This window comes from Sus scrofa, chromosome 13, assembly GCF_054392235.1.
Source record: "Sus scrofa isolate SSC_HxYL_T2T_F1_AM1 chromosome 13, Sscrofa_HxYL_maternal_Yorkshire_Landrace_v2.0, whole genome shotgun sequence".
Classification (NCBI taxonomy): domain Eukaryota; kingdom Metazoa; phylum Chordata; class Mammalia; order Artiodactyla; family Suidae; genus Sus; species Sus scrofa.
In genome coordinates this window covers 124,368,263-124,392,893 of record NC_139395.1, presented here as the reverse complement: position 1 = coordinate 124,392,893, position 24,631 = coordinate 124,368,263, and the positions used below count along the sequence as shown (strand labels likewise).

At 41.4% G+C, this 24,631-nt stretch overlaps 1 protein-coding gene across 24 annotated transcripts in view; it reads left to right on the top strand.

The window, feature by feature from the left end:
* The window catches only part of TNIK (TRAF2 and NCK interacting kinase), a 405,867-nt gene extending 381,659 nt beyond the window's left edge, over positions 1-24,208 (top strand). For 13 of the 24 annotated variants that reach the window (XM_021071173.2, XM_084990278.1, XM_021071170.2 and 10 more), the window contains 10 exons: positions 1,584-1,748; positions 4,668-4,779; positions 5,582-5,752; positions 7,385-7,528; positions 10,571-10,705; positions 14,167-14,267; positions 16,948-17,097; positions 18,869-19,028; positions 19,274-19,413; positions 21,589-24,208. In XM_021071173.2, coding sequence (XP_020926832.1) covers positions 1,584-1,748; positions 4,668-4,779; positions 5,582-5,752; positions 7,385-7,528; positions 10,571-10,705; positions 14,167-14,267; positions 16,948-17,097; positions 18,869-19,028; positions 19,274-19,413; positions 21,589-21,672 — 1,362 coding nt within the window. In that variant the 3' untranslated portion in view covers positions 21,673-24,208. Of the gene's footprint in view, positions 1-1,583; positions 1,749-4,667; positions 4,780-4,989; positions 5,077-5,581; positions 5,753-7,384; positions 7,529-10,570; positions 10,706-14,166; positions 14,268-16,947; positions 17,098-18,868; positions 19,029-19,273; positions 19,414-21,588 lie in introns of all 24 variants that reach the window. The other 11 variants (XM_084990277.1, XM_084990275.1, XM_084990269.1 and 8 more) reach the window with 1 other exon arrangement.
* Positions 24,209-24,631: the final 423 nt, after the last annotated feature.

Genomic DNA, 24,631 nt, shown 5'->3' with positions numbered 1-24,631 from the left:
CGGCCTTGTTCCTGACTGATTCCTCCTTGTTCAGCAAAATGCTTCACACTTGGTAGGCTCTCAGAAATGTTGGGGAAATGAATGGAACAAGAAAAGGCAAATAAGGGAATCATTGCTTAATCATGTCTGCTGTAAGAAACCTCAAAGAGCCAGTTCAATAAATGTTAAATCAGAGTGCAGGGGTTCCCATCGTGGCTCAGTGGAAATGAATCTGACTAGTATCCATGAGGATATAGGGTTCAATCCCTGGCCTCACTCAGTGGGTTAAGGATCCAGAGTTGCTGTGAGCTGTGGTGTAGGTTACAGACACAGCTCGGATCCCAAATTGCTGTGGCTGTGGCGTAGACCAGCAGCTACAGCTCTGAATAGACCTCTAGCCTGGGAACCTCCATATGCTGCGGGTACAGCCCTAAAAAAGACAAAAAAAATCAGAAAGTGCAATGCTAGCTAGGACTACAGTGTGGGCACTAGCTTTTGGGGAGCAAGATTTTCTTTTAGGTCTATTTCTTCCCTAGAATTTTGAGAGGAGGCTTTGCTCTCCAGGGCAGTGATTTCCAACTTGTTGGGTCATGCAGCCCTAGCAGTAAGAATTTCAGGGATTGCCACATAAAACAGTGTAGTTATTTATTTAAAAATCCTGAGTTTGTTCCACTGCACTAACATATCAACAAAACTATATATAGTTTTGTTTTTTTGCCTTTTCTAGGGCCGCTCCCGTGGCATATAGAAGTTCCCAGGCTAGGGGTCTAATCGGAGCTGTAGCTGCCAGCCTATGCCAGAGCCACAGCAAAGTGGAATCCGTCTGCTCACGGCAACGCCAGATCCTTAACCCACTGAGCAAGGATTTGTTAACCACTGTGCCACGACAGGAACTCCTACATACATTATAAAATACTTTTAAAGGACATTAGAAAGGGATGCTCTAAACAATATTTCAGATATTTTGCTAGCCATGACGACTTCTTTTTTTTACCAGCTCCTAACACAAAGCTCTGCAGTAGCTAACTGAGAGATTCAACATTAGTGACGGTGATTGTAAATCCTTAGTTTCAAATAATCTTTAGATTATTTTCATGTTTTCTTGTAACTCCCATCAGATATGATTAGTTAATCATTGAGTTGACCTCTTGATGGACAGAAAACACTCTGAGTTGAGAATTGTCTCTGCATTTTCTTATAGCATGCTAGGCATTGGATTATTAGTAGGGACTCTTCTGGCTTTTCTTCAGCAGAATTTTAGGTCACATCTCTGTTTTGTGGGTTTGTGTCCTTTTCTCCTGAGGCACATATACACACCAACACTGCATAAGAGGATGGGCTCCCCTAAGCCCCCCAACCTGTGGCATTCATGTCCTCCCACAGGGAACCTCCACCTCATCTGTGACCCCGGACTGTCCTTCATACAGGAGCATGAGGACACCAGGTCAATCCGTATACTACATAGTAGCAACGTTTAACTTTTTTCTTATTTTCTTAGATGAAATGGAAATTGGCATATCTTCCCACACCTGTGTGGGTGATTTGAAGGCTCCATCCCTTTGCCTTCCCTCTCTAACTGCCATCTGTGTTTTGTGCCCCTTCAGACGTCTGGAGAGAAGAAGCGATCTGGCCACAGTGACAGCAATGGCTTCGCCGGCCATATTAACCTCCCAGACCTGGTGCAGCAGAGCCATTCCCCTGCAGGGACCCCCACCGAGGGCCTGGGGCGCGTCTCCACCCACCCCCAGGAGATGGACGCTGGGACTGAAGTAGGTGCTGGGAAATAACCACCACAACTCCATTCCTCAGGGGCTTCTGAAACCCTGCTCTCCTCAAGAAGGAGGCTTTGCCCAGCTCCCAGAAACATGTTTGGTTGGGTTCTACTGTATAACTACTTATGCATATACTCAGTTGGGGGAAATCCTAGAAGCAGAGCAGTGAAAAGTTCTCAAGTAGCATCTGGGCCAGTACATGTTTTTATAGATGAAAATACTGAGGCTCGGAAAGATTAGGTTCCTTGCCCAAGACACACAGCTGGTTTGTGACAGCTGGGACCAGAACTGGGTCCTCCTTTCTCCTAGGCCAGTGGTGGAAAGTTCAGCCTATAGATGTTCTAAGGCCAATAATTGGTTCATATTTACAATAGTTTAGTCAAACTAAATTTGACTTAGGTAAAATACAGTCAGAATGGTTTGTTTATTAAAAATAAAAATAAGTAGCTATGTTCTCTAAGTATTCATCTTCCTAAACTCCAAATCTCACAAGAAAGGGAGAAATGAAATGCTACCTTTTTTTACATAGGAAAGGTCCCATTTAAAAAAAAAAAAAAAAAAAAAAAAAAAAAGCAAGGACAAGCACGATCTATTAGGCAGTCCTGGCAGATGCAATTGACCAAGCTTGACCAGTCAATGGAGCCACAGTGCTTGGTCATGTTTCATAAATAGCCTGTGAATCACACATAGGCCCTATATGTATTTATAAAGAGTGTGTGCTGGAGTTCCCATCATGGTGCAGTGGAAACAAATCTGACTAGGAACCATGAGGTTGTGGGTTCGATCCCTGGCCTCACTCAGTAGGTTAAGGATCCAGTGTTGCCATGAGCTGTGGTGTAGGTCTCAGACGCAGGGCTCAGATCCTCATTACTGCGGCTGTGGTGTAGGCCAGCAGCTGCAGCTCCGCTTGGACTCCTAGCCTGGGAACCTCCATATGCAGTGGGTGTGGCCCTAAAAAGAAAAAAAAAGAAGTGTGTGCTCCTGTTTTTGGTATTATTCACACACTGAGTTTTATGATGTACTCTTTGGATTCTAAAGTTATAGAGCAGATGAGCTTCATTTGCCCCCAAGGGAAAGAATACAGAGCTTCCTATTACAGCTTCATGCAGTGTGGACAGGTCTTATCTGCCTGACCACCTCTGTGGGTACCAAGGAGCACTCTGTGCAGTTGGACCCCGCTTCAAATTTTCCTGCTTTCCCAGCTCCAAGTGGGAATGTCAGTACTTGCCATACTTCCTTCACAGATCAAAGAAGAGAATATATGAATGTATGTGAAAGTGCCCTGTTTGGGAGGGGGGTCCTACCTTGTAGAGGATGAAATGGCGCTGTTTTCGTAAGGTGAAGGGGAAATCTTGAATTAAATCAGATTAAACCTTTGTGGTTTTCTCCTAATATGTTTAGGTGTCTAGGGATATTGGCTTTATTTCTGGTAAAAAAAAAAAAATTAAAAATACAAACTTATGGGGTTCTCTGGTGGCCTAATGATTAAAGATCCAACATTGTCACTGCTGTGGCTGAGATCACTGATATGGCACAGGTTTGGTGCCTGGCTGGGAACTTCTGCAAGCTGTGAGCTCAACCAAAAATAAATAAATAAAATGGAATTCTTGTCATGATGCAGTGGAAACGAATCCGACTAGGAACCTTGAGATTGTGGGTTTGATCCCTGGCCTCATTCACTAGGTTAGGGATCCAGCATTGCTGTGAGCCATGGTGTAGGTCACAGACATGGCTCAGATCTGGCATTGCTGTAGCTATGTGGTAGACCGGCAGCTGTAGCTCTGATTAGACCCCTAGCCTGGGAACCTCCATATGCTGCAGGTGTGGCCCTAAAAAGCAAAATAAATACGTAATATAAAAGTGTAAAGACATTTATCCCCCCAAAAAAGATGCTTCTTGAGTATAGATCTGTTTTTGATATTAAAACAACCTGAGTATAGTAGAATGGAGATAACAGACAAAATTGGGAGTTGGTTGTTGAAGCTCCATGGCAAACCTCAAACATGGAATAGCTTGACATGAAGCCTTGATAACTTACTGTTCCATAGTCTAGTTCTGATTCCATATCTTAATGTTGCTGTTCAAGCCCTTGAGATTATTTTTTAAGTAAACCCTCAAATGCATTATCTACAAACCTAGTATCTTCATGACATCTTCAGACAGGGCATGTAAATATAAGTATCCCTTTAAGAAAACTATCATGGGAAGGGAAACTCTTCCAGCCCTGGATGAAAGTGTACCTGAATTACAGATTTTAAGGTTTCTTGGCTTAAAAAGGCTCAGAAAAGTTAGGTACCTTGTTGGGCCAACACCAATTCACCTGCATCACCAGGCCAGTGTGGAAAGGCCCAGAGGACCCAAGAGGGAGCCGTTGGTTGATCATGTGTTCAGGTTGAAGTGCTGCTGGTAGACATGCTTACTTAGTTTACTGCAATTGTGTCAGCTTTTCTTAGAACCATTTGATCAAGGAGTTCTCTTGTAGCTCAATAGATTAAGGATCTGGTGTTGTCACTGCAGTTGCCCAGGATCTTCTACATGTCATGGGTGTGGCCAACAAAAAAAAGGAAAAAAAAAAGTTTGGTCAATAGGAGATTGCTTTTCCTTCAAGAGAGAGATAGGCTATGTTACCACAGTCATCTTACCTGGCATTAAAGTGCCACACATAGTCCATAATGGAATTTGCTCACTGCAACTTTTGCAGTCAGATAATTCATGAAATCTTGCAAAGAGCCAATGGTTAGTGAGGATCCAGCACCAAGGGAAGCTGGAGAGAGAAGCAGTTTGATGTGCAGGTTAACATGAAAACAGTTGGATGGTTTCAAGAGTCTCTACTAATTTCAAAGCCCAAGCAAAGTACTGTTGCATTGTTGTTGCTACAATACTTATCTGCTCTTCTTCTTGTTGTTTATTGATTAGTATGGCATGGGGAGCAGCACCAAAGCCTCTTTCACCCCCTTCGTGGACCCCAGAGTGTACCAGACGTCTCCCACTGATGAAGATGAAGAGGATGAGGAATCATCAGCTGCAGGTAAGCTAGAAAGCCCCAATGTTTTAGAAATAGCTTGGTTTTCCTTTCCAGTATGACTTGATGAAAAATCATTAGTTCAATAATTAAACCATTAATTGCTTAGGCTTTGTCTTAATGGGAAGATTTATTGTGATGATGATGATGATTGTTGTAGGATTTCTCAAACAAATTTCTTTCTATTTTTTTCCATCTCTATTTCAATTCTGGTAGGAACCCAGAGGTATCCAGGGGCCCTAGGAAAAGCTGTTCCTCAGAGATCTCCAAACTCACCACATATTTCTCAAAAGCAATTTCTGGGTATAATGCCGTGCACGCAGTAGACACTTAATAAATGCGTGTTGCATTGTGTTGAGTTCTAGGTGTGTGCATCCCAGCGCAAAAGTCTGGCTAATTTACAAGAGTGTCTTGCTTTCTAAAAATCTGCAACTCACTAATCATCAGACTCAACTCAGGCCGATTTGTCAATTGACAATGTGGAATTTCAAAAAATAAATCTTTCCTGCATATACTACAGGAGATGGGGATGGGGTATTTAATTTTATGAGATGAATATTAATTCCTTAAACTACCCAAGTAGTGTCTATAAACCTGTTTTACTAATGTATAAAATACCTCTTCTACAAATGACTTATACTTTATTCTACTAAAAAGTAGAAAATAGCTATAGTTTCAAAATTTCTTTGCCTTTTCTATAACACACACTAAACAAGGAGAAATCATAATGTTTTTGAAGCCCCTTCTCCATATCTCCATTGGTTTTATTTTAAGATGCCACTGACTTCTCTGATTCTTTTTCTCAAAGCTCTGTTTACTAGCGAACTTCTTAGGCAAGAACAGGCCAAACTAAATGAAGCAAGAAAGATTTCAGTGGTAAACGTAAACCCAACCAACATTCGGCCTCATAGCGACACGCCAGAAATCAGAAAATACAAGAAGCGATTCAACTCAGAAATACTTTGTGCAGCTCTGTGGGGTGAGTTGGTGCTTTTTACTGTTCATTAATGAATTAACCCTCAAACGTGAAAAGCCTATGGGTCTTAACCATCAGAAGGGTGCTGACTGAATTGGGTGTTAGACTTGGGATCATCTTGACCTCAGGAAAGTTCGAAAACAATATTATATGGAGAAAGAGCTAATACCCTAATTCCCAGGATAACAGAATGGGACTCGGAATGACCTTGTCATGTAATAGTGATGGACTAAAGCCAACAACAGGACTAGCTACCATTCAGTACCTACCCCTGTGTGCCCAGCTCTAGGTGATGTGCTCCACATTCTGTCTCCCTGATGCATACAACATTCTACAAGGGGATGTGACCCCTTGTAGAAGAAAAGCAGCCCAGAATCTATCAGTGAATTGTCAAAAGCCATACCAGTAAGAGTAGCAAGATAAAACCTGAAAAGGGCGACAAATGATGAGTCTTCCATTTTAGTTCAAAACATCAACCTGCAGTTCTTATAAAAAAGATCTGCAGGTTTGAGATGACCTCAGACTCAGGATAGGTGTGATGAGAGCCTATCAAAATCCTGGTCTGTGTTACCATAAACATCAAGAGAGGACATGGCCCATCTGTACCCACATATCACACTAGGCCTAGTTCAGGGCACCACCATTTTACAAGGGCAAACGCATTTGAGATGTTAGCAGGGCCGAGCATGAAACCTAGAAGCTATTTCATGGGAAATGTGGTCAAGCCTGTGGTTGAAACACTTGATGGTTGAAAGACATGTGTCATGGTTTCTATGAACATGTGGTTGAAAGAGCAGACCTTCATGTTACTTAGAAGAAAGTTGTACAATAAGCCAGAGAAGTTGGACATTTACCTGTTTGTGAATATAGGCCATTGTATAGTCGACCTCCCAGCATGTGTACACGTCTGTGTGTGTGGTGAGAGTGCACGGGGTGCTCATTTGCCTAAGGATGAATCTTCAGGATCGTAGCTATTCAGACAAGACCACTTACCTACCTACCGGAGTTTTTGTAACAGGAATTAACTGCATGGGAGGTGGACTGGTCTAGAATCACAGTCAGTATTTGCCTGACCCTCAGGCCCTTAACACCTTCACTTGAATTGGCTCATCATGTCCCCAGCAAAGGGTGTAGGACACAAATTAAGCCTTGGTGTGAGGAGGAGGGAGGGCTTTTCCTCCTGTAGGATATGGGAGGAGGGCATCTATGCCCAAGGTGGGTAGGCTGGAAATCACTGCATGAATAGGAGTGAGGTGAACCTTGGGGAAGTCTCGGGAGGATTTAAAGAGAGAGCCAAGAAAAGGGTGGGTGTTACAGGAAAGGAATCAAGGTAAACTGTGTCAGCTTCACAGCTGTGCCTCAGGCCCCTCTTGAGAAAAATTCTATTCTAGGTAGTACAGAGCTACCTGTAATGAACGCTGCTGCCACTTCATAAAAGAGAACTAATTTCGTTACCAGAGGGATGGTGATTTAATTACTGTCTCAGAGTTTCTACTTCTCCACTCCCTACTGTAGTGCCTGCTTGCCCGTTAGTTTATATTTGCAAGGGAGTTTCTTAGGTTTTTTACGGGGACCCTAGATGTAGAAGAGTAAAGCCCATAAGAGTCAGTCTTGGGGGGCTTCTTCAATTTGCAGGTGTAAATCTCCTGGTGGGAACCGAAAATGGCCTGATGCTTTTGGACCGAAGTGGGCAAGGCAAAGTTTATAATCTGATCAACCGGAGGCGGTTTCAGCAGATGGATGTGCTAGAGGGACTGAATGTCCTCGTGACAATATCAGGTACGTCGCTGGATGGCCGAGTCCTCCGGGTCTGCGCAGGTGGGAAAGGCAATCACCTTGCTTCTGAAGGAACAGCAAGCTCTGCCCTTCCCACCCAGCGAGCTGAATTACGGCAGCAGAGCCAGAGTGACATCACCCACGTTTTGTCACTCTAGAGGTTCTCACCTTCAAAGGGAAGTCTCTCACCTCTGCCTGAAATCTGAATCAGGACATAGCACAAAGGCTGTGCACTTAAGGGCCCGAATGCTCTGCCGGGACTCAGCAAGGATCTTTTTAAGGTGTCTACATGCTGGTCACTGCCATCTACTCTCAGATGCAAGTATAAAAAAGTAGGCTTCTGGGAGTGAGGAGTTTTGTAAGCAGAAATTTCTCTGGGCTCCTTTCTAGTTCACTGACACCTTGGTAAATGCAGCTGGCCCATTGAGTGATTGAGTCTGCAAGGTGATTTGAATGTAGGAATCATTATGGCTACACTGCAGCTTTCTGGTTCCCCAAAAGAGCTTCAAAAAAGATGGAGACAGAAGTGAAGGCTTTATTAATGACAAGTTAAAAATGTGACCTGAAGGAGTCCATGTTTACTGGAAGTTTTTTTTGGGGGGGGTGTGTGAAGGCATTTAATAAATAACAACCCTCTCTTCCCTTCCCCTCCCATCCCATCCAGTATGAAACTGACTGTCCCCCATGCATTAGAACCCCATGAGGAGATGTGCAAAATCCAGGATGTGCCTCAGACTAGCGGGTCAGAATCTCAGGGCCTGTGGTCCAGGTCTCAGAAGCTTTCATAGCACCTGAGGCATTTCCACTGTGCAGCCATGCCTGAGAACCAGCCATTGTTTCACAAAGAGAAACCGAGCTAAGGTGGGGTGGGGGGTGGCGGGGGGGGCAGTTCACCCCCTCTGTGCCAACACAGATCAGAGGGCAGTTCAAGAATCTTTGGCTCCTATTTCCGTTTTCCTCTTTCCCTACCAATGGAAAGAAGAACCTGGATCGAACCCTGAATAAAGTTTAACTCTACAGCTGCATTTCTGTTTTGAGAAAATGCCTTCATTTGCAGTTCCCTCTTTCTTTGACCTTTCCACTGAATACTCAGAGGTTTCATCTCTTTTTATTCTCCCCAAATAAAGGTGAACCCAGTAAATTCTTCTTGTCCTATCATTCGAGTTCAATTCAGTGTAGTCCTTTATCCTGGTTAATGCTTTCTTGATTGCTGCACTACCAATTCAAATATATCTGCCAGTCACCTACCAAAAGTGGAAATGATAGAAGAAAATTCATGGTTAGGCCTCATTGTGTTGTTAGTGACAGATCCCATTTTTAAAAGTATAACAGTTTCCTGCACGTTGGTAGGGAAAGAAGAAAATGGAAATAGGAGCCAAAGATTCTTGAACTGCCCTCTGATCTGTGTTGGCCCAGAGAGAAGGAAGCACCCCCACCCTCCTCCCACCCACCTTAGCTGTTGGGGTCCATGCATAATCAGTGCTTTCAGTTATAAAAGAATAGTAACTGCACAGGGGTTCCCTTAATTTAAGTTATAAACGTGCTCTCTTGTCAAATCCAGTGTGCAGTGCTTTAGTGAATCTGTTTTTCTGGTGTATATTACATCTGCAACTTATAAAACATGTTTTGATGCCTAAGAGAAATCAAAGGAAAATAAGGACCCAAGAAGTATACCCCACAGGCCTGAATTACTGATCACGTGGTAAAAGCCACCCCAAGGGACATGTTCTTATCTGGTATTTGTACAATCTTAGATCGTATATTAAGTTTTTCTCCTTACTTACTCCTTAATGTTTTTAAGATGTTTTCATATCATACTAAGAATTCTTTTCTTCCTTTTTTTTTTTGTTTTTGTTTTTGTTTTTGCTTTTGCTTTTTAAGGCCTCACCCGTGGCATATGGAGGTTCCCAGGCTAGGGGTCCAAGCAGAGCTGCAGCCTCCGGCCTACGCCACAGCCATAGCAATGCAGGATCCGAGCCACATCTGCGACCTACACCACAGCTCACAGCAATGCCAGATCTTTAACCCACTGAGGCCAGGGATCGAACCTGCAACCTCATGGTTCCTAGTTGGATTCGTTTCCACTGTGCCATGATGAGAACTCCTCATACTAAGAATTCTTTACTCCAGGATCACTTTGCCATCTTTTACCAAAGGAATTTTTACATTTTTTCCCCCCAAGTACACATCTTTCTTTTTAATAGCCACACCTCTGACACATGGAGGTTCCCAGGCTAAGGGTCGAAATGGAGCTGCAGCTGCCGGCCTACGCCACAGCCACAGCACCCTGAGATCCGAGCTGCATCTGTGACCCACCCTGCAGCTTTCAGCAATGCCGGATCCTTAACCCACTAAGCAAGGCCAGGGATCAGACTCGCATCCTCATGGATACTATGTTGGGTTCTTAACCCACTGAGCCAAAATGGCAACTCCAACCAAGTATACAACTTTTTCTCCTTTCTTATTTTTTTAAATATGCCTTTCAGTAATCTCAGCACGATAAACGTGTCCAAGGATATTTTCTGCACTCAGATTGCCTTCACTGAATTTGTTTCTCTTGTCTCCTTACAAAATTCCTTTTTCTTTTTGTTGGGTAACAGAGGCTCTCCATTAACATATGCTATTGGTCAGAAGGTGAGGGAAAGGCAGACATGACAAGTATGCTGAAATATCCAGTTGTCCACACCTTCCTTGTAGATCTAACTAGACTGTATTGGAATGCTAATCGACCATCCCGTTAGAGTATTGGGTCTTGCTGAGTTCAGCAGACACTGCCCTTTGCATTGGGAGGAGAGAGTAAGAGCAGCTGAAGGTAAAGACACTTTATAAAATAGTGACTGGTCCAAAACACTTGGACTGTTTTAATCGTCAGTCCTGGCAGAGACATTACTTTGATGCTGGGGATACTGGTTCTTTGTGCCTTCAAATGTACACACACATAATTGTTAATAAAAGTAAGTTAATAAAATATAATGGAGCTGGGGAAGGACTGAGGGAAAGAGCTGTCTCAGGGCCTTGAAAATTAAAGCTCTATTATTTCAACAGGAAAGAAGAATAAGCTACGTGTTTACTATCTTTCATGGTTAAGAAACAGAATACTCCACAATGACCCAGAAGTCGAAAAGAAACAAGGCTGGATCACGGTTGGGGACTTGGAAGGCTGTATACATTACAAAGTTGGTAAGTCTCAAGACATGGAACTGTTCACTCAATCCAGATTATTTGGTTAAGTTTCATTTGTTTTGTTTTGTTTTTTTCTGTCAGATATTGTTGATGCATTTGTGACTGGTTTAAGGCACTCTAGAACCTTAAGTATACTTGTATTATTTCAAAAAAAGTCAGACTGATGAAGTTCAAAGAGTGCTTTCAGAATAAAGTCCTGAGCCCCAGCTTGAACTTCTTCTCAGAGACCCATTAAAATGACAGTGAAGGAATAAAAGGGCCAGAAGAGAAACCAAGCAAGAGATGTCAGCACAATTGGACAAGAGTAGTTAGCTAACTAGAAATAGACCCAGCTGACCAAGAAATGCTGAATTCTAAGTCTGCAGTGAGGAAAGTCATCAAAATCAATCCAGTCACTCAACAAAACCCAGAGAAGCTGAGGACCTGAGGCTCCCGAGGTATCAGAGGTGGAGATGGAGGGTGGGACTGAAGAAGGGAAGATAGCTGGAAAGTTGATGAACAGCAAACCCTCCAGAACTCAGGCGGCCACCTCCCCTGACTGCAACAAAAGATGAAAGGCTGGCACAGCCAGTCTGGGGGTGAGGAGTCCTGAATTATGAGGTTACACACACACACACACACACACACACACACACATCCTTTCTTCCCTTGTTTAGGTCCCAAAATAGCCATACTTATACTCCCAAGCAAGAGATTGAAAGATTGTCTTTTGAGAAACTAAACAGCCAGAAAGAAAATATGTTCAGATAGTAATATTTGAAATGCCATGATAAAAGCACCTGACCACCTTAAATGGAAGCCTAGTAATCATAAGCCCACCTATATCGGACAGCGGGGAAATCTACTAATAGAAAGGAAACTTAAACAAAAAGTATGTGTTGCTGTTTTCTTGTGATTCTTTTTTCATTCTCTGAATGAAAGGATAATAAGGAGGGGAACAAAGTTTTTTAGAAAGAAACTTTAAGAGTTTAGAAATACCATTTCCTTAAAAGAAGAATAGGGGTTATTTTATTTTATTTTATTCATTTTATTTTTGTGTGTCTTTTTAAGGACGCACCCATGGCATATGGAAGTTCCCAAGCTAGGAATCAAATCAGAGCTGTAGCTGCCAGCCTACACCACAGCCACAGCAATGCCAGATCTGAGCTATGTCTGCGACCTACACCACAGCTCACAGCAACGCCAGATCCTTAACCCACCGAGCGAGGCCAGGGATCGAACCCACATTCTCATGGATACTAGTCGGATTTGTTACCACTGAGCCACAACAGGAACTCCAAGAATAGGAGTTATTTAAAAAAAAAGGGGGGGGGATGGAGCAGAGTTGGAGGAGGTCATTCAGAGACTAGGAAAAAATCTTGGAAATTAAAATACATTGGCAGGAATAAAAAATGAAATAGAACGGTTGGAAGATAATGATGAGAGATGTCCTAGAGAATAGAATGAAAAGAAACAGGAGAGAAAAGGTAAGAAAATAAAAGATCCAGTCCAAATGGTTCAAAATCTAAGTTATGGGAATTTTTGCAAAAAGGGAAATTAAGAAATGAGAGGGGAAGAAAGTATCAAAGAAAGAGAATTAAGAAGTTTCTACAACTAAAATCTCAAAATCTCAAATTAAAATATTCAAAGAAAATGAAAAAAGACTCACAAGAAAATAGCAACACATAGTTCAGTACCCAGGAAAGGAGAACATTCTTAAATCTTCCAAATTATAAATAAATAGATAAACAGTTTACAATTACATATGGAAGCCCCAGAATTAGGTGGCCTAGCACTCAGCAGCAACACTAGAGGATTAGAAGACAAAGGATCCTCCAGTATTCTAAAAGAAAAATTATTTTCACTCAGTGTTTTATAATCCATCTGTATTAGTCAGGGTTCTTCAGAGAAGCATAACCTCTAGGGTGTGGGTGTGGGTGTAGAGAAAGAGAAAAAAATAAATAAATAAATCCAGGCAGAGTATCATGGAGGGTTCCAGAAGAGGAACCTCCAAGGAAAAGAAAATGTTACTAAAGGATTACCTGCTGTATTTGACTGCATTAAAGGCGTTTAGAGCACTAACAAAGTTTGCATGTACTTAGAGATAGATACATAGAAAATAAGGAAGTGAAAAATGGAGAAAACAAGAAAGACAATATAGTAATGGTATACTGTGTGACTCATCTATGAACAATAATAATTTAAACACAGGACATTGACTTAACCAAAAATGTTACATGTAACTGTATTGGAGGTGCGGGAGAGGAAGAAATGTGTATGTTTGAAAGAGAGAACTAGAGAGAGATGATTATAAGAGTAAATCCTACTTAGAATAGATTTACAAGGAGATCCTGCTGAATAGCATTGAGAACTTTGTCTAGATACTCATGTTGCAACAGAAGAAAGGGTGGGGGAGAAAATGTAATTGTAATGTATACATGTAAGGATAACCTGACCCCCTTGCTGTACAGTGGGAAAATAAAAAACAAAAACAAAAAAACTGTCTTGGTCTGTTCGAACTGCTGTAACTGAATGTCATGGACCAGGTAGCTTATAAACAACAGGAATTGATTTTTCACAGTTCTGGAGGCTGGGAAGTGCAGGGTTAAGGCGCTGGTAGATTCAGTGTCTGGTGACAGCCCCCACCCTGGTTCACAGACAGTTGTCTTTTTGTTACAACTTCACATAGCAGGGAAAGAGGTCTGTCTGGGGTCTCACATTAAGGGCACTGGTCCTTTTTAAATTCCTGATAACTGGAATCCAAATTTGAATAAAAGCAAATGAAAGCCATTGTGTCTCTACCCATTTGTTGGTTTTTCTACCATCTTGTCTTACCAGCTCTCAGCTACATATATGTGGGTGAACATAAAAGCTAGGTAAGGAAAGCTCCCGCTATGGCACAATGGGATCAGCAGTGTCTTGGGAGCACTGGGACAAGGTTCAATCCCTGACCGGGCACAGTGGGTTAATGATCTGGTGTTGCCACAGCTGTAGCTTAGTTTGTGGCTACAGATCAGATCTGATCCTTGGCCCAGGAGCTCCATATGCCACAGAGCAGCCAAAAACACCACAAAAGCTAGGCTAGAAAACATGAAGGATATTTATACAGAGTCTTCTTACAATGAATAATTCACATCTATATCTAGTAGTTAAAGACAATCATGTATATGCATATATAGTGATTTACATCTCTGTTAATACAAAAATTTGAATAGGGAGTTCCTATTGTGGATCAGAGGTAACAAACCCGACTAGCATCCATGAGGATGTGGGTTCAATCCGTGGCCTCACTCAGTGGATCTGGCGTTGCCATGAGCTGCAGTGTAGGTTGCAGATACAGCTCAGATCTGGCATTGGCATAGGCCAGCAGCTGCAGCTCTGATTCGACCCCTAGCCTGGGAACTTCCATATGCTGCAGATGTGGCCATAAAAACATTTTTTGAATAAACATTTCTTAATTAATACTTTTTCTGTTACAGTTAAATATGAAAGGATCAAATTCTTGGTGATTGCCTTAAAGAATGCTGTGGAGATATATGCTTGGGCTCCTAAACCTTATCATAAGTTCATGGCATTTAAGGTAAGCAGGCATGTGATTTCCTAACAAGGTCCTATTTTTTAGTTTAGGTTCCCACCAGTTAACAGTGATCCATCTTTCACATAGACTAGCACCAATTTTTCTATGTATAATAAACCTCCTTAAAAGTGTAGGAACTCAGGAGTTCCGTAGTGGTCTAGCAGTTAGGATCTGACATTGTCACTGCTATGGCTCAGGTTCAATCCCTGGCCTGGGAATTTCCACATGCCACAGGCAAGGCCAAAAAAAAATGTGGGAACTCATATTTGTTTGCAACGACTAGGTATTAGTAAATGGTATTGAGCTGGTGAAATTAAAATCTGGGTACCCTCTCCTCCATTTCAGGTCTATGCATCGTCATTTCAAAGTGAGATTTAGTATGGAATGGTTACCAGGCAAACCATTCATTGTGATCTTAGGCAATGAAATTCATTGACAGCCACCCAACTAGGTCACTGTCTGATATTTCGTCTGAAAAAGGCAGACCAACAGCAGCACTGAATCTCAAAGTTGAACTGAGTCTCTAAATCTTATAATCCTCTTAAGCCTTTTGGGTCAAGTCCCTAAAACTCACTTGATGTTCCTATATCCCCATTGCTTATTGGACTGCTCTAAAATGAATACTAAATGTAATCACGTATAGAACTGGCCTGATTTCTCTGCATCCTTCAATTTTGACACTTTTTCATTTTTTATCTTATCTAAGTCTGTACCCACCATGGCTGGCTTGATCACTCATGAGCTTCAACAGAATTAAGATTGGGATATGCTGGTCCTGTTGACTCCAGCTCATGAAAGTTGACCCCCAAATGCCAGAAGGACCAGTATTTACAGGCACCCTGATGTTTTTCAAAGCTATACAGTCTGTCCAGAGCCAGTGTGAATTTATCTTCTGTTCATTCTTTCTTTCTGCCTACATCTCTCTCCTTATAAAATCTCCATGGCCCCCCCTTTTTCTCCCTACCTTTATGACTGTTGCCTTTCTTTGACCCATTATGTATTCTTTCTTAATGCCATGTGAGGGCAGAAGCTGCCTTGGGAACATTATGTGGCCCTCATCAAGGCTGAATCACCCCACTTCAATCTTGTTCTTAGCACAAGGAGCTCATCTGTGATGTGCTCAGGAAGATAGGTTCATCCATGGAAATGGGCTCCCCTCCATAACCCTGCTTATGGAGAAAAATTGGGGGGATGCTTGGGTTAGTAATAACACTTAAGGCCTGGCTCCTGAAAACTGAAGTGGTGCTGCTGTTCTGCCAAAATCTGTCTTCGCCAAAGCTTTTCAATCAAGACCCCGTTCCAGTTCTGAAGTTACCGCCATCCGTTCACTAGCCAAAGTGAACAGTTGAGTGCAAAATGCTTTGTTCAGCAAACCTTGCCCAGCCTGGAAAGAGGGACGAGCAAAGGCAAGGACTTGAACAGGAAAGACTGGAGCTGGCAGGGTGTCAAGCCCTGCCTTGGGACAAGGAGATGAACCTCGAACCTCCCATACTTGGGAAGGATGTTAGCATCATTGTAACATGAAGAGGGAGGGGTCTGTTAGGTGGCCATGGCATCATAGCTGAGGCACCTGTGGTTTCACAAAGACTCTCCCAGACTTGAAGGTCAATACAGGGAGAGTGTGGATTAAATAATGGCAAAAGAAAACAGCTAGCTAGGGCTTAGACTCTGGGTTCTAATACACAGAACTACAATAAACACAGCTGAAGCTCTTTTTTTCCTTGCTAGTTAAACCCAGCTAGCCAGTGTAAACCATGAGTCTTGAGATGTGCCCACCCCCCACCATCCTTCGCTATGGCCCAAATTGGAGAAAGTGTCAATCTGATGCACTCGCTCACTGAAGGATGGTCAGAACGAGAGTATGTGCCTGTTAATCCTGAACAGGCTTAGCACAGAGCCAGCCCGCTGCCCACCCAGGCTGTCTCTGCACAGACCTGGCTGTCATTGGGAAGGAGGGACCCAGAGAAGTGACTGGACCTTCTTCTTAGAGAAAAGGCCAGAAATAAAGAGGAAAAAAACAGCAGCACCCAGGCACAGGTGTTTCATAAACGATGAAGTGGCAACTGTAGACCATCTTCTCTGCCCTGGAGGACAAGGGGTAGAGAAAGGGGTGCCAAGCTCTTCCTCCTAGAGCCAGCATAGAGATAAACCTAATACTGAAAGAAATATAATATAAGTAAAAGAATGTGTATGTATATGTTTGTCTGGGTCCCTTTGCTGTACATCAGAAATTGGGACAACATTGTAAATCAATTATCCTTGAAAGAAAGAGAAAGAAAAGAAAAGAAAAAAGGAAAGAAAGGGAGGAAGGAAAGGAGGAAGGGAGGGAAGAAAGAGAAAGAAAGAAAAAGAAGAAAGAAAGAAAGAAAGAAAGAAAGAAAGAAAGAAAGAAAGAAAGAAAGAAAGAAGAAAGAAAGAAAGAAAGAAAGAAAGAAAGAAAGAAAGAAAGAAAGAAAGAAAGAAAGAAAGAAAGAAAGGAAGGAAGGAAGGAAGGAAGAAAGGAAGAAAGAAAGAGGAAGAAAGAGAGAAAGGGGAAGGGAGGGAGGGAGGAAGGAAGGGGAAAGATTTCCTAGCCTTTCGGTTTAAGAAAATTAGACATGAACTTCCATAGGAAATAGCTCAAGGAAAAAATTATTAAGATAACTTCTTTGAATGATGTGAACACTCATGTGGTGATTTTTAGTCTTTTGCAGATCTCCAGCACAAGCCACTGCTTGTTGATCTCACAGTAGAAGAAGGTCAAAGATTAAAGGTTATTTTTGGTTCGCATACTGGTTTCCATGTAATTGATGTTGATTCAGGAAACTCTTATGATATCTACATACCATCTCATGTAAGTTCCTGGAAGCGGACTGTCAAGGCACTCTACAACAACCTGCATGTACAGATTTGTTTCAGCACCTGTTTAGTGGAACTCATGCTAACTTTGACTAATCAGTAAAGCAGATGGACTTTCAGCCTTCACTAAATAGATGATGCTGTTAATAAATAAAACATGTAAATTTAATTCGTTAAGGCTGCTTAAAACTGAGTAACGCATAATAGCACTTATTTGCTATTAGCTGGACATTTTGTCTCATTGGATTTTACACTAAAATGCATATCATGTTTTTATGCAAGGGTAGCATTCTGTTTTTTAAGCAAGAGCACAATAGATGAGCTCCTAGTTTCAGTTTTTGAAGGAAATAGGTTCATTTTATGTGAGAGAAGGCCAGTTGTCCTTTTCTTGCTATTTGTGTTCCTCTTTACAATTTGATGTGGTGGAATCAAACCAGAGCACATACTCAGGCTCTAGCATGTTTTTGCTTTGCAATAATGGATGCATTAGGCAGCCTTTCCATTCCTCATCTTTCACATCTATAAAATGGGGCTAAAAGGACCCATCATACAGGGTTATTATCAGTATTTAATGAGGTGAAACATCTAAAGTACTTGGCACAGGGCCCTGCAAAGTGTAGTATTAATATCACTATACTGACACATTGCTTAAAACATGACTTTTAAGGGAAATGCTACCCTGTTTCATGCAGTAGGATGAATGCAGTGTAAATTCTGTTTCCTATATATATGTAATCCCAAGGCTAACTTAGGGTAGAAACCCAATCTGTTGCTGTTTGGTATATTGGGAGTTTAAAGACTTTACTCCAAAGAAGTACAACAATTGAAAAGAAGTGGTTTTAGTGCATGACACATGTCATCATTGCTGCATCACAGCTTTTCATGCTGCCATGTGTGTGCACACGTGTGTGTGTGTGTGCGTGTGCGTGTGTGTCTGTGTGCACAGAGGACTCTTGGTGAGGAGACAGGGCCATCGTGGTGATTGTCCTCATTCATGTCCACCAAGCACCTGTTGCACTACCATGACATTCTCAACCAGGGGATCAGAGCAACACCCTGTCTCTCTTTCTTGAACAAGTCAATCTACATTTATTTGAACAGTATGTGTTTTTTTTTTTTTAATGAATGGTAATTTTTAATTTTTTTTTTCTCAGTAAGCCATTAATTTGGATTATCCTCTTATTTAGCACCCAGATAAACAATCTGTGTTGAGTGTTCATAGCCTGTTTTGGTCCCAACTTTGGGCCCCACTTAGGCAACCTCCATCAGATTCCCCTGGCTTGCATTCTCCTCATCTTTTTTGGAAGTAGATAGAAAATACAAGATATTCAGTGTTCATGAGAATGTGCTCAAATCCCAATTCTATCATCAGCTTTGGTCAAGTTATATAACCCCTCTGAGATGCAGCTGTCTCATCTATAGACAAAGACATTGAGCATGGAGAGCTATTCTAAGGGCTAGAAGTTACCTATGTAAAGGGCCCTCTTTTGACACAGGACAGATGCTAGGTAGTTGTCCTTTTTGCTTTCAAGAAGAGGTAAATTGGATTCTTGACCAAGGGCCTAAGTTTGTATTTACCAGGGTATTGGAAAGGTCAGCAGTTAAATTAAGCAAAGCAAAATGTCAGTCCCTATAGTGCAACTGGAAAAAGAAAAAGGAAAACCCCTTTTTTTTAATTTTTATTTTTTGAAATTCTTAGAGATTAACAGTCAAGAGTCTGTCTTATTTTTAAAAAGAATAATGTCTGGCCTTTCTTTGTCTTCTAGATTCAGGGCAATATCACTCCTCATGCCATTGTCATCTTGCCTAAAACAGATGGAATGGAAATGCTTGTTTGCTATGAGGATGAGGGGGTGTATGTAAACACCTACGGCCGGATAACTAAGGATGTGGTGCTCCAATGGGGAGAAATGCCCACGTCTGTGGGTAGGTTAACCATTCCTTATCTCCTTCAGCAGTTACACCCCCCAAATGAAACGAAAGTCAAGAAATGTGAAACAACCATTTGATTCCACAAAAAAAAAAAAAAGTCTGTGAATAACACTTGTAAGACTTGCTTTGTCTGTTTATCTCAAGTCGTTTGTCATTTTTGTGGTTAAGATGTGAACAGATGCTGTGAGTTATTGCCCATCTAATGTTTTTAATGCAGTTTTGGAAATTCCTTTTGACAGCCTACATTCATTCCAATCAGATAATGGGCTGGGGCGAGAAAGCTATTGAGATCCGGTCAGTGGAAACAGGACATTTGGATGGAGTATTTATGCATAAGCGAGCTCAAAGGTTAAAGTTTCTATGTGAAAGAAATGATAAGGTAAATCCGTTTCAACATTTGCATTAGTGTTTGCATTTTAAGAGACCACCAGGTACCTGTGAAACCTTCATTTTCCTTTATACTGATTTGAATCACATCTGTGTTAAGCAATCAATATTATCTTAAAATGGCATTATTTGGTTTGATTCATGTGAACCCTCAAAATATGTTATTCACACATCAAAAAAGACATGAAAACATCTAAAACTTTCTTGTAAACTCTTAGTAACTTTTGTGGCCTGCAGGCCTTAAAATGACTCAGCAGATACCCTAAATTCTCCTAAGCACTTAGAAGAGTTGGCCCATCATTAATCACCTCACAGTGGGTCAACGTGTAGTCCACTTTTAGACTTTTCACAAAATCACTATTGGGACCTAATCCATCACATTATATTCAACTTTCAATGTAAAACATTTGACATATAGAAATATAAACTTTTTTGAGAGTGTCGCCCATTCCTCAAAGAATGAAAATCACAAACTCAACTAGTGCCATGTCCTGTGTCATTCCAGCCATGTTTCTTCAGAAGTGTTGTAGGGGGACTGTTTTCCAGTGAAATTGGCAGTGTCCATCTGGCATGATCAGTCGCCCAGAAGGGAATTCTGCAGCAGTGCTTCTCCCTTGCCCTCCCTGTAGACTAACCCAGACTTTTTAGTAGCTAAACTGTACTGTATTTGTGGATTCATCTTTTGTGACTATGGCCAACCTAGAAATGTTGTCCCCAGAACAGCAGACACAAACCTCTATAGAAAAGAATGTGATGGGTTAAACAGATGTCCATCTCTTAGCCCACGCCCATTCCTCAGAAGCCAGGCTAGTCTTAGTCCAATCCCGGAATAGCCAGCTACTCTGACCTGGTGTGGTCTGGGTGGACAACAGCTGAGCGTGGCAAGGAGGGTTCCAGGGTCTTATCAGAGGATGTTAGTAAACAGAAGTGACCCCAAGTAAAACTCCAGCTACCATCTAGTCTCTGGGGATCATAAGACTAGGAGTGATCTGAGCATGGACCCCCACATTCCAGTTCATTGAAGACCCATCCCAGAAAGCTTACTCCACACCATGTCCACACCCTCATGAGCAGGCTGGGACCACACCAATATCCAGGGTCCAAGGTTTAGAGCCAGGGCACGCAGAACCCAGAGAGAACAGCAGCCCTTTCTTTCCTTCATTGTGTTTCCATGGGTCCCCTGTGCTTCCTTCCCCATTTTAATTCATTGACCCTAACAGTAGCTTTACTTACATATGTAGCATTAGTTGAATGACAAGAATTTCCACAGAACTTCCTAAATTGTTGGGAGAGAACATTCTTCTGAAGAAGTTGTGGAAATGAGGTAGCAGAGACTTTATACTAGTGATAAAAGTAAATGCCTTGGACCAAAGTTTGGTGCTGGCTGACTGAAGGGCTAGGCCACAGCCCAGAATGTTATTTTCCTAGGGCAGTGGTTCATTGATGTTCACCTCAAGCAAGCAGTACCCCAAATTTTGCTCACTGCTCTCATCTGTTTGATAAAATGATTTAGCAGACCCAGACTTAATGGACTGTGATTCTTCTCATTAATGCTGTGATCTCCTTTGGGCTAGGCTATGCTTCATCAGCAGAGAAGCTACAAGTTAACTCTTGAAATGCCAAAGTGAATAGACATTAAACACCTTACCGTAGCTAACCAGAACTACTTTTTTTATTTTAAAAATTTATAACCAAAGTTGTATCATAGTCAGTAAGCCCCCACGTTCCCCCTTGACTTTGTGAAGTCGACAGGATTCTCTTCATTCCCAAGGTCCGCCCTCTTGTCATAATGAGAGAGCAAAGGAGAGCCCCTGCGGTTTTCCAAAAATTAACAAAGGACCTGTTGTATCCTAGACCAGAAATCCAGCATATTTTCCCAGTAGGAAACTCCCTTGTAAAATGTGAACCCCCAAAGGGTTGCTCCAAATCAAGATATAGCCCCTTCTGGGTCCCTGAAGGCCAATACCATGATAAGTAATAGCAACCACTATAGGAATAAAGGCAGAGGATGCACTGTATTAAAAGGCACTTTATAAACACCTGCCCTTGAGTCTTAAATGCTGACACATGGCAAGGATAGAACATGTGAGAGAAAATGGATGGACGGTTGAAGAAAAGAGGGAAAGAAACCATGCAGTTGAACTAACTTTTTTTTAATTTCAAACAGGTATTTTTTGCATCCGTGCGATCTGGAGGAAGTAGCCAAGTGTTTTTCATGACCCTCAACAGAAATTCCATGATGAACTGGTAACAGAAGAGCACTTGGCACTTATCTTCATGGCGTTATTTCTAATTTAAAAGAACATAACTCATGTGGACTTATGCCAGTCTAGAGGCAGAATCAGAAGGCTTGGTTGAACATACCGCTTTCCCCTTTTCCTCTCCCTCTACCCGTCCCAATACAGTCCATCTTTCAATGTTGCAGCCTGGTTGAGAAGGAGAGAAAAGGGTGGCAGGAATTTCCAGGAGATCCCCAAGAATGCTGCGTTGTCTGTGGACAAAGATGGACCATGTGCCCTTCGGAGTTAGGGATAGAAACAAATATTGTGTGCTCTTATGATTAAGCTGTGTTACGGTGGATTGTTTTGTTTTGTTACTTTTTTTCTTTACCCCCTTACTTTGTAAGAATGGGGAGAGAATGCATACTGAGAAAAAATGTCTGTTTTTAATTCTGTCTGCCTGCTAGGTTTAAGTATATGATATGTTGTAAAATTTCCAATTTCAAGTGGTGAGAGACAGCACAATAAATGTACCTTATCTCTTTACACTGAAGGCTATAACTGCATAGTGGGGTGATTTCAGAACTTCCGCCTTCACCAACCCAAAAGGTTGCTTTTTGATAGCAACTGCTAATGAATTTTTAAAAGAGAAGAAAAATAGTAGTTTTCCCCTCTTTTGGGAAATAGATTTTAAATGGCTAAACTACTAGCCTTAGACTAATAAAATCAGCTACCGTTTGTGGGGACAGGCCCTATTTGAGATGGCCCTGTACAATGGGATAGTAGTGCCATTGAGTTGAGTTGGCTCCAGTGGATGAGGGGCTCTCTAATAAGATATTCCCTCAGTGATTATGCAACAGTTCAGGGCAAAAGGCGGGATGACAGATGGGGTCAGACAGAAAGAGCTTCTGGAAACAAGCTAAAAATGTATACACACACACACACACACATATTTTTTTTTAATGCACAAAGCTCCCCACCTAAGAAGTCACTCTGTTCAGGCTTTGTTGGGAGTTAAGCCTGTTGAGTTCTTTTCGGGAATTGGGGAATAAATGACAACCAGGCTCTGGTCATTCCCAGCTTTCTCCTGAAGGTGCCACTTTCTCCAGATGAAAACTGTGACTGAAAAAATAATAATAATAAATGTTTCTGAGCTGCCTGTGTTCTCTCTGGGTTGGTGAGAGAAGGGACTAGACTACTAAGCCTGCCTGAGACCCAGCAGGCATCACTGGTTCAGATTTTATAGAAGTTGAAAGCAAGGCTTTGGCCAAAATTCTGAGACCCTAATCATTTTACCTTCCTCCAAATTACCCAACATACGGTAAACAATATTTGTGCAGAGATATGTATGTATTTAGTTCAGGTTGACTCGTGTCCTTATAAACTCTTAAACGGATGATTCGAACTTTTATGTGACTGTCTGGGATTTTTTTTTCCAAAGCTACAAGCATGGCCGCCTGTGGTATCAAGGTGTTGCAAAACAATATCTGTGTTGCGCTTCCTGTTTTAACCTACCTCGTTTTGTTTGTTTTGTTTTACTGTTCATCACAGCAGTGTTATCTCCAGGAGACATATAGAGAGCTCAACTGGCAATCTCAGGTGAATTCAATAATTTTAAAATAAAACAGTAGTTGACCAAATTATCCTTCTTGAAAAATTGGAGAAAAGTAATCAAACAACAACAAAACTAATGTGGCTTGTTTCTGGAGAAAACAATTACTGTAAGCATATTTTAAAAATCTATGATCCTACTGATTTTGCCTAAATCCATGAGCAGCTGATGTACTATTAATGAGAACGAAATACACATTAGGAAAATGGAGCCATTTCAGTCTGGTGGTTTGGGCAAGGGTGGACAGGAAAGGGAACATATTCTAGTTTCAGAGGTAGATGATCCTGCCTCCCGTAAAGGTGATTGTCATTTGCATTTATTTCAAGCAGGTAACACAGGAATGGAACTGAGGATTATCTTGAGGTGATCACCAAGATGTCCTCATTGTGGTCCCTTTAGCTCTCAAAAGCAATGAAATCCTCCTGTTCTCATTTTTACTGAGAAGGTTCTGCTGCTGAACAATGCTATCTTTGCAAATTCCATCCAACAAATTCAGCAATAACGTTTTGGATTGAATTTAACAACTACTGTAATTGGATGCTGACACGGACAAGATATATTGATTTGGGTCTCATCCCTGAATGTGATTGCCATCAGCTCTTTATATTGCTGCTGTGGTATTTTAAACCAGAAGCTTCTTTAAATTATGTTGCAAACTGATCTTTGTTTGTATGTTTTGTTTTGTTTTTATTTCTAAGTGATAAGTTTGAAACACACAGCTTTAAGTGATTTTTTTATTGTGGGATTTGGGGTACAGTTAAGAAATAAAAGGGAATCATTGTGTTTAAACATAAGGTAGTTTGTGAATGTATTTTTTAAAACCTAGATTCATTGGAACAAAAAAACATAAGAAAACAATATTAATGCAGTCTTGTTTACAGTATGTACAGTGACATAACATAGAACATGAGCTTTTCTGGTGCCAACAACAATAAAACACAGACGTTAAACATCAAGCCATGCCTTTTATATTTTTGTACAGATATTTTACACAGAGTACAAGGCAAAACCAAATTTAAAAGGGCCTCCACAAATCTGTGCTCCTTAAAAGATTTCTAAAGAATTCCTTGTAGCTTTTATCTCCAAAAATACATTTTCCTCCATCAGGACAAGCCCTAGCCCTGATGTACTGAGTCCTAGGTCATGCAGAATATTTCGGAATAGCTGTTCTTATGGCTCATGACAGTTCCCAACTTTTTGGTTTGCTTTAATTCTTTTTTTGGTGGGGGCGTAGGGGTGGTTGTGTTTTTCATCCATCTTAATATCATCTTAAAAATAAAATGAGCCAGTTCTAGAGAGAAAATCCTACAGGGAAACTTAAACTAAAACCTGAAGCTAACTAGTTTCAAAAGATAAAGAAATTTTTATTAAGACTTCTA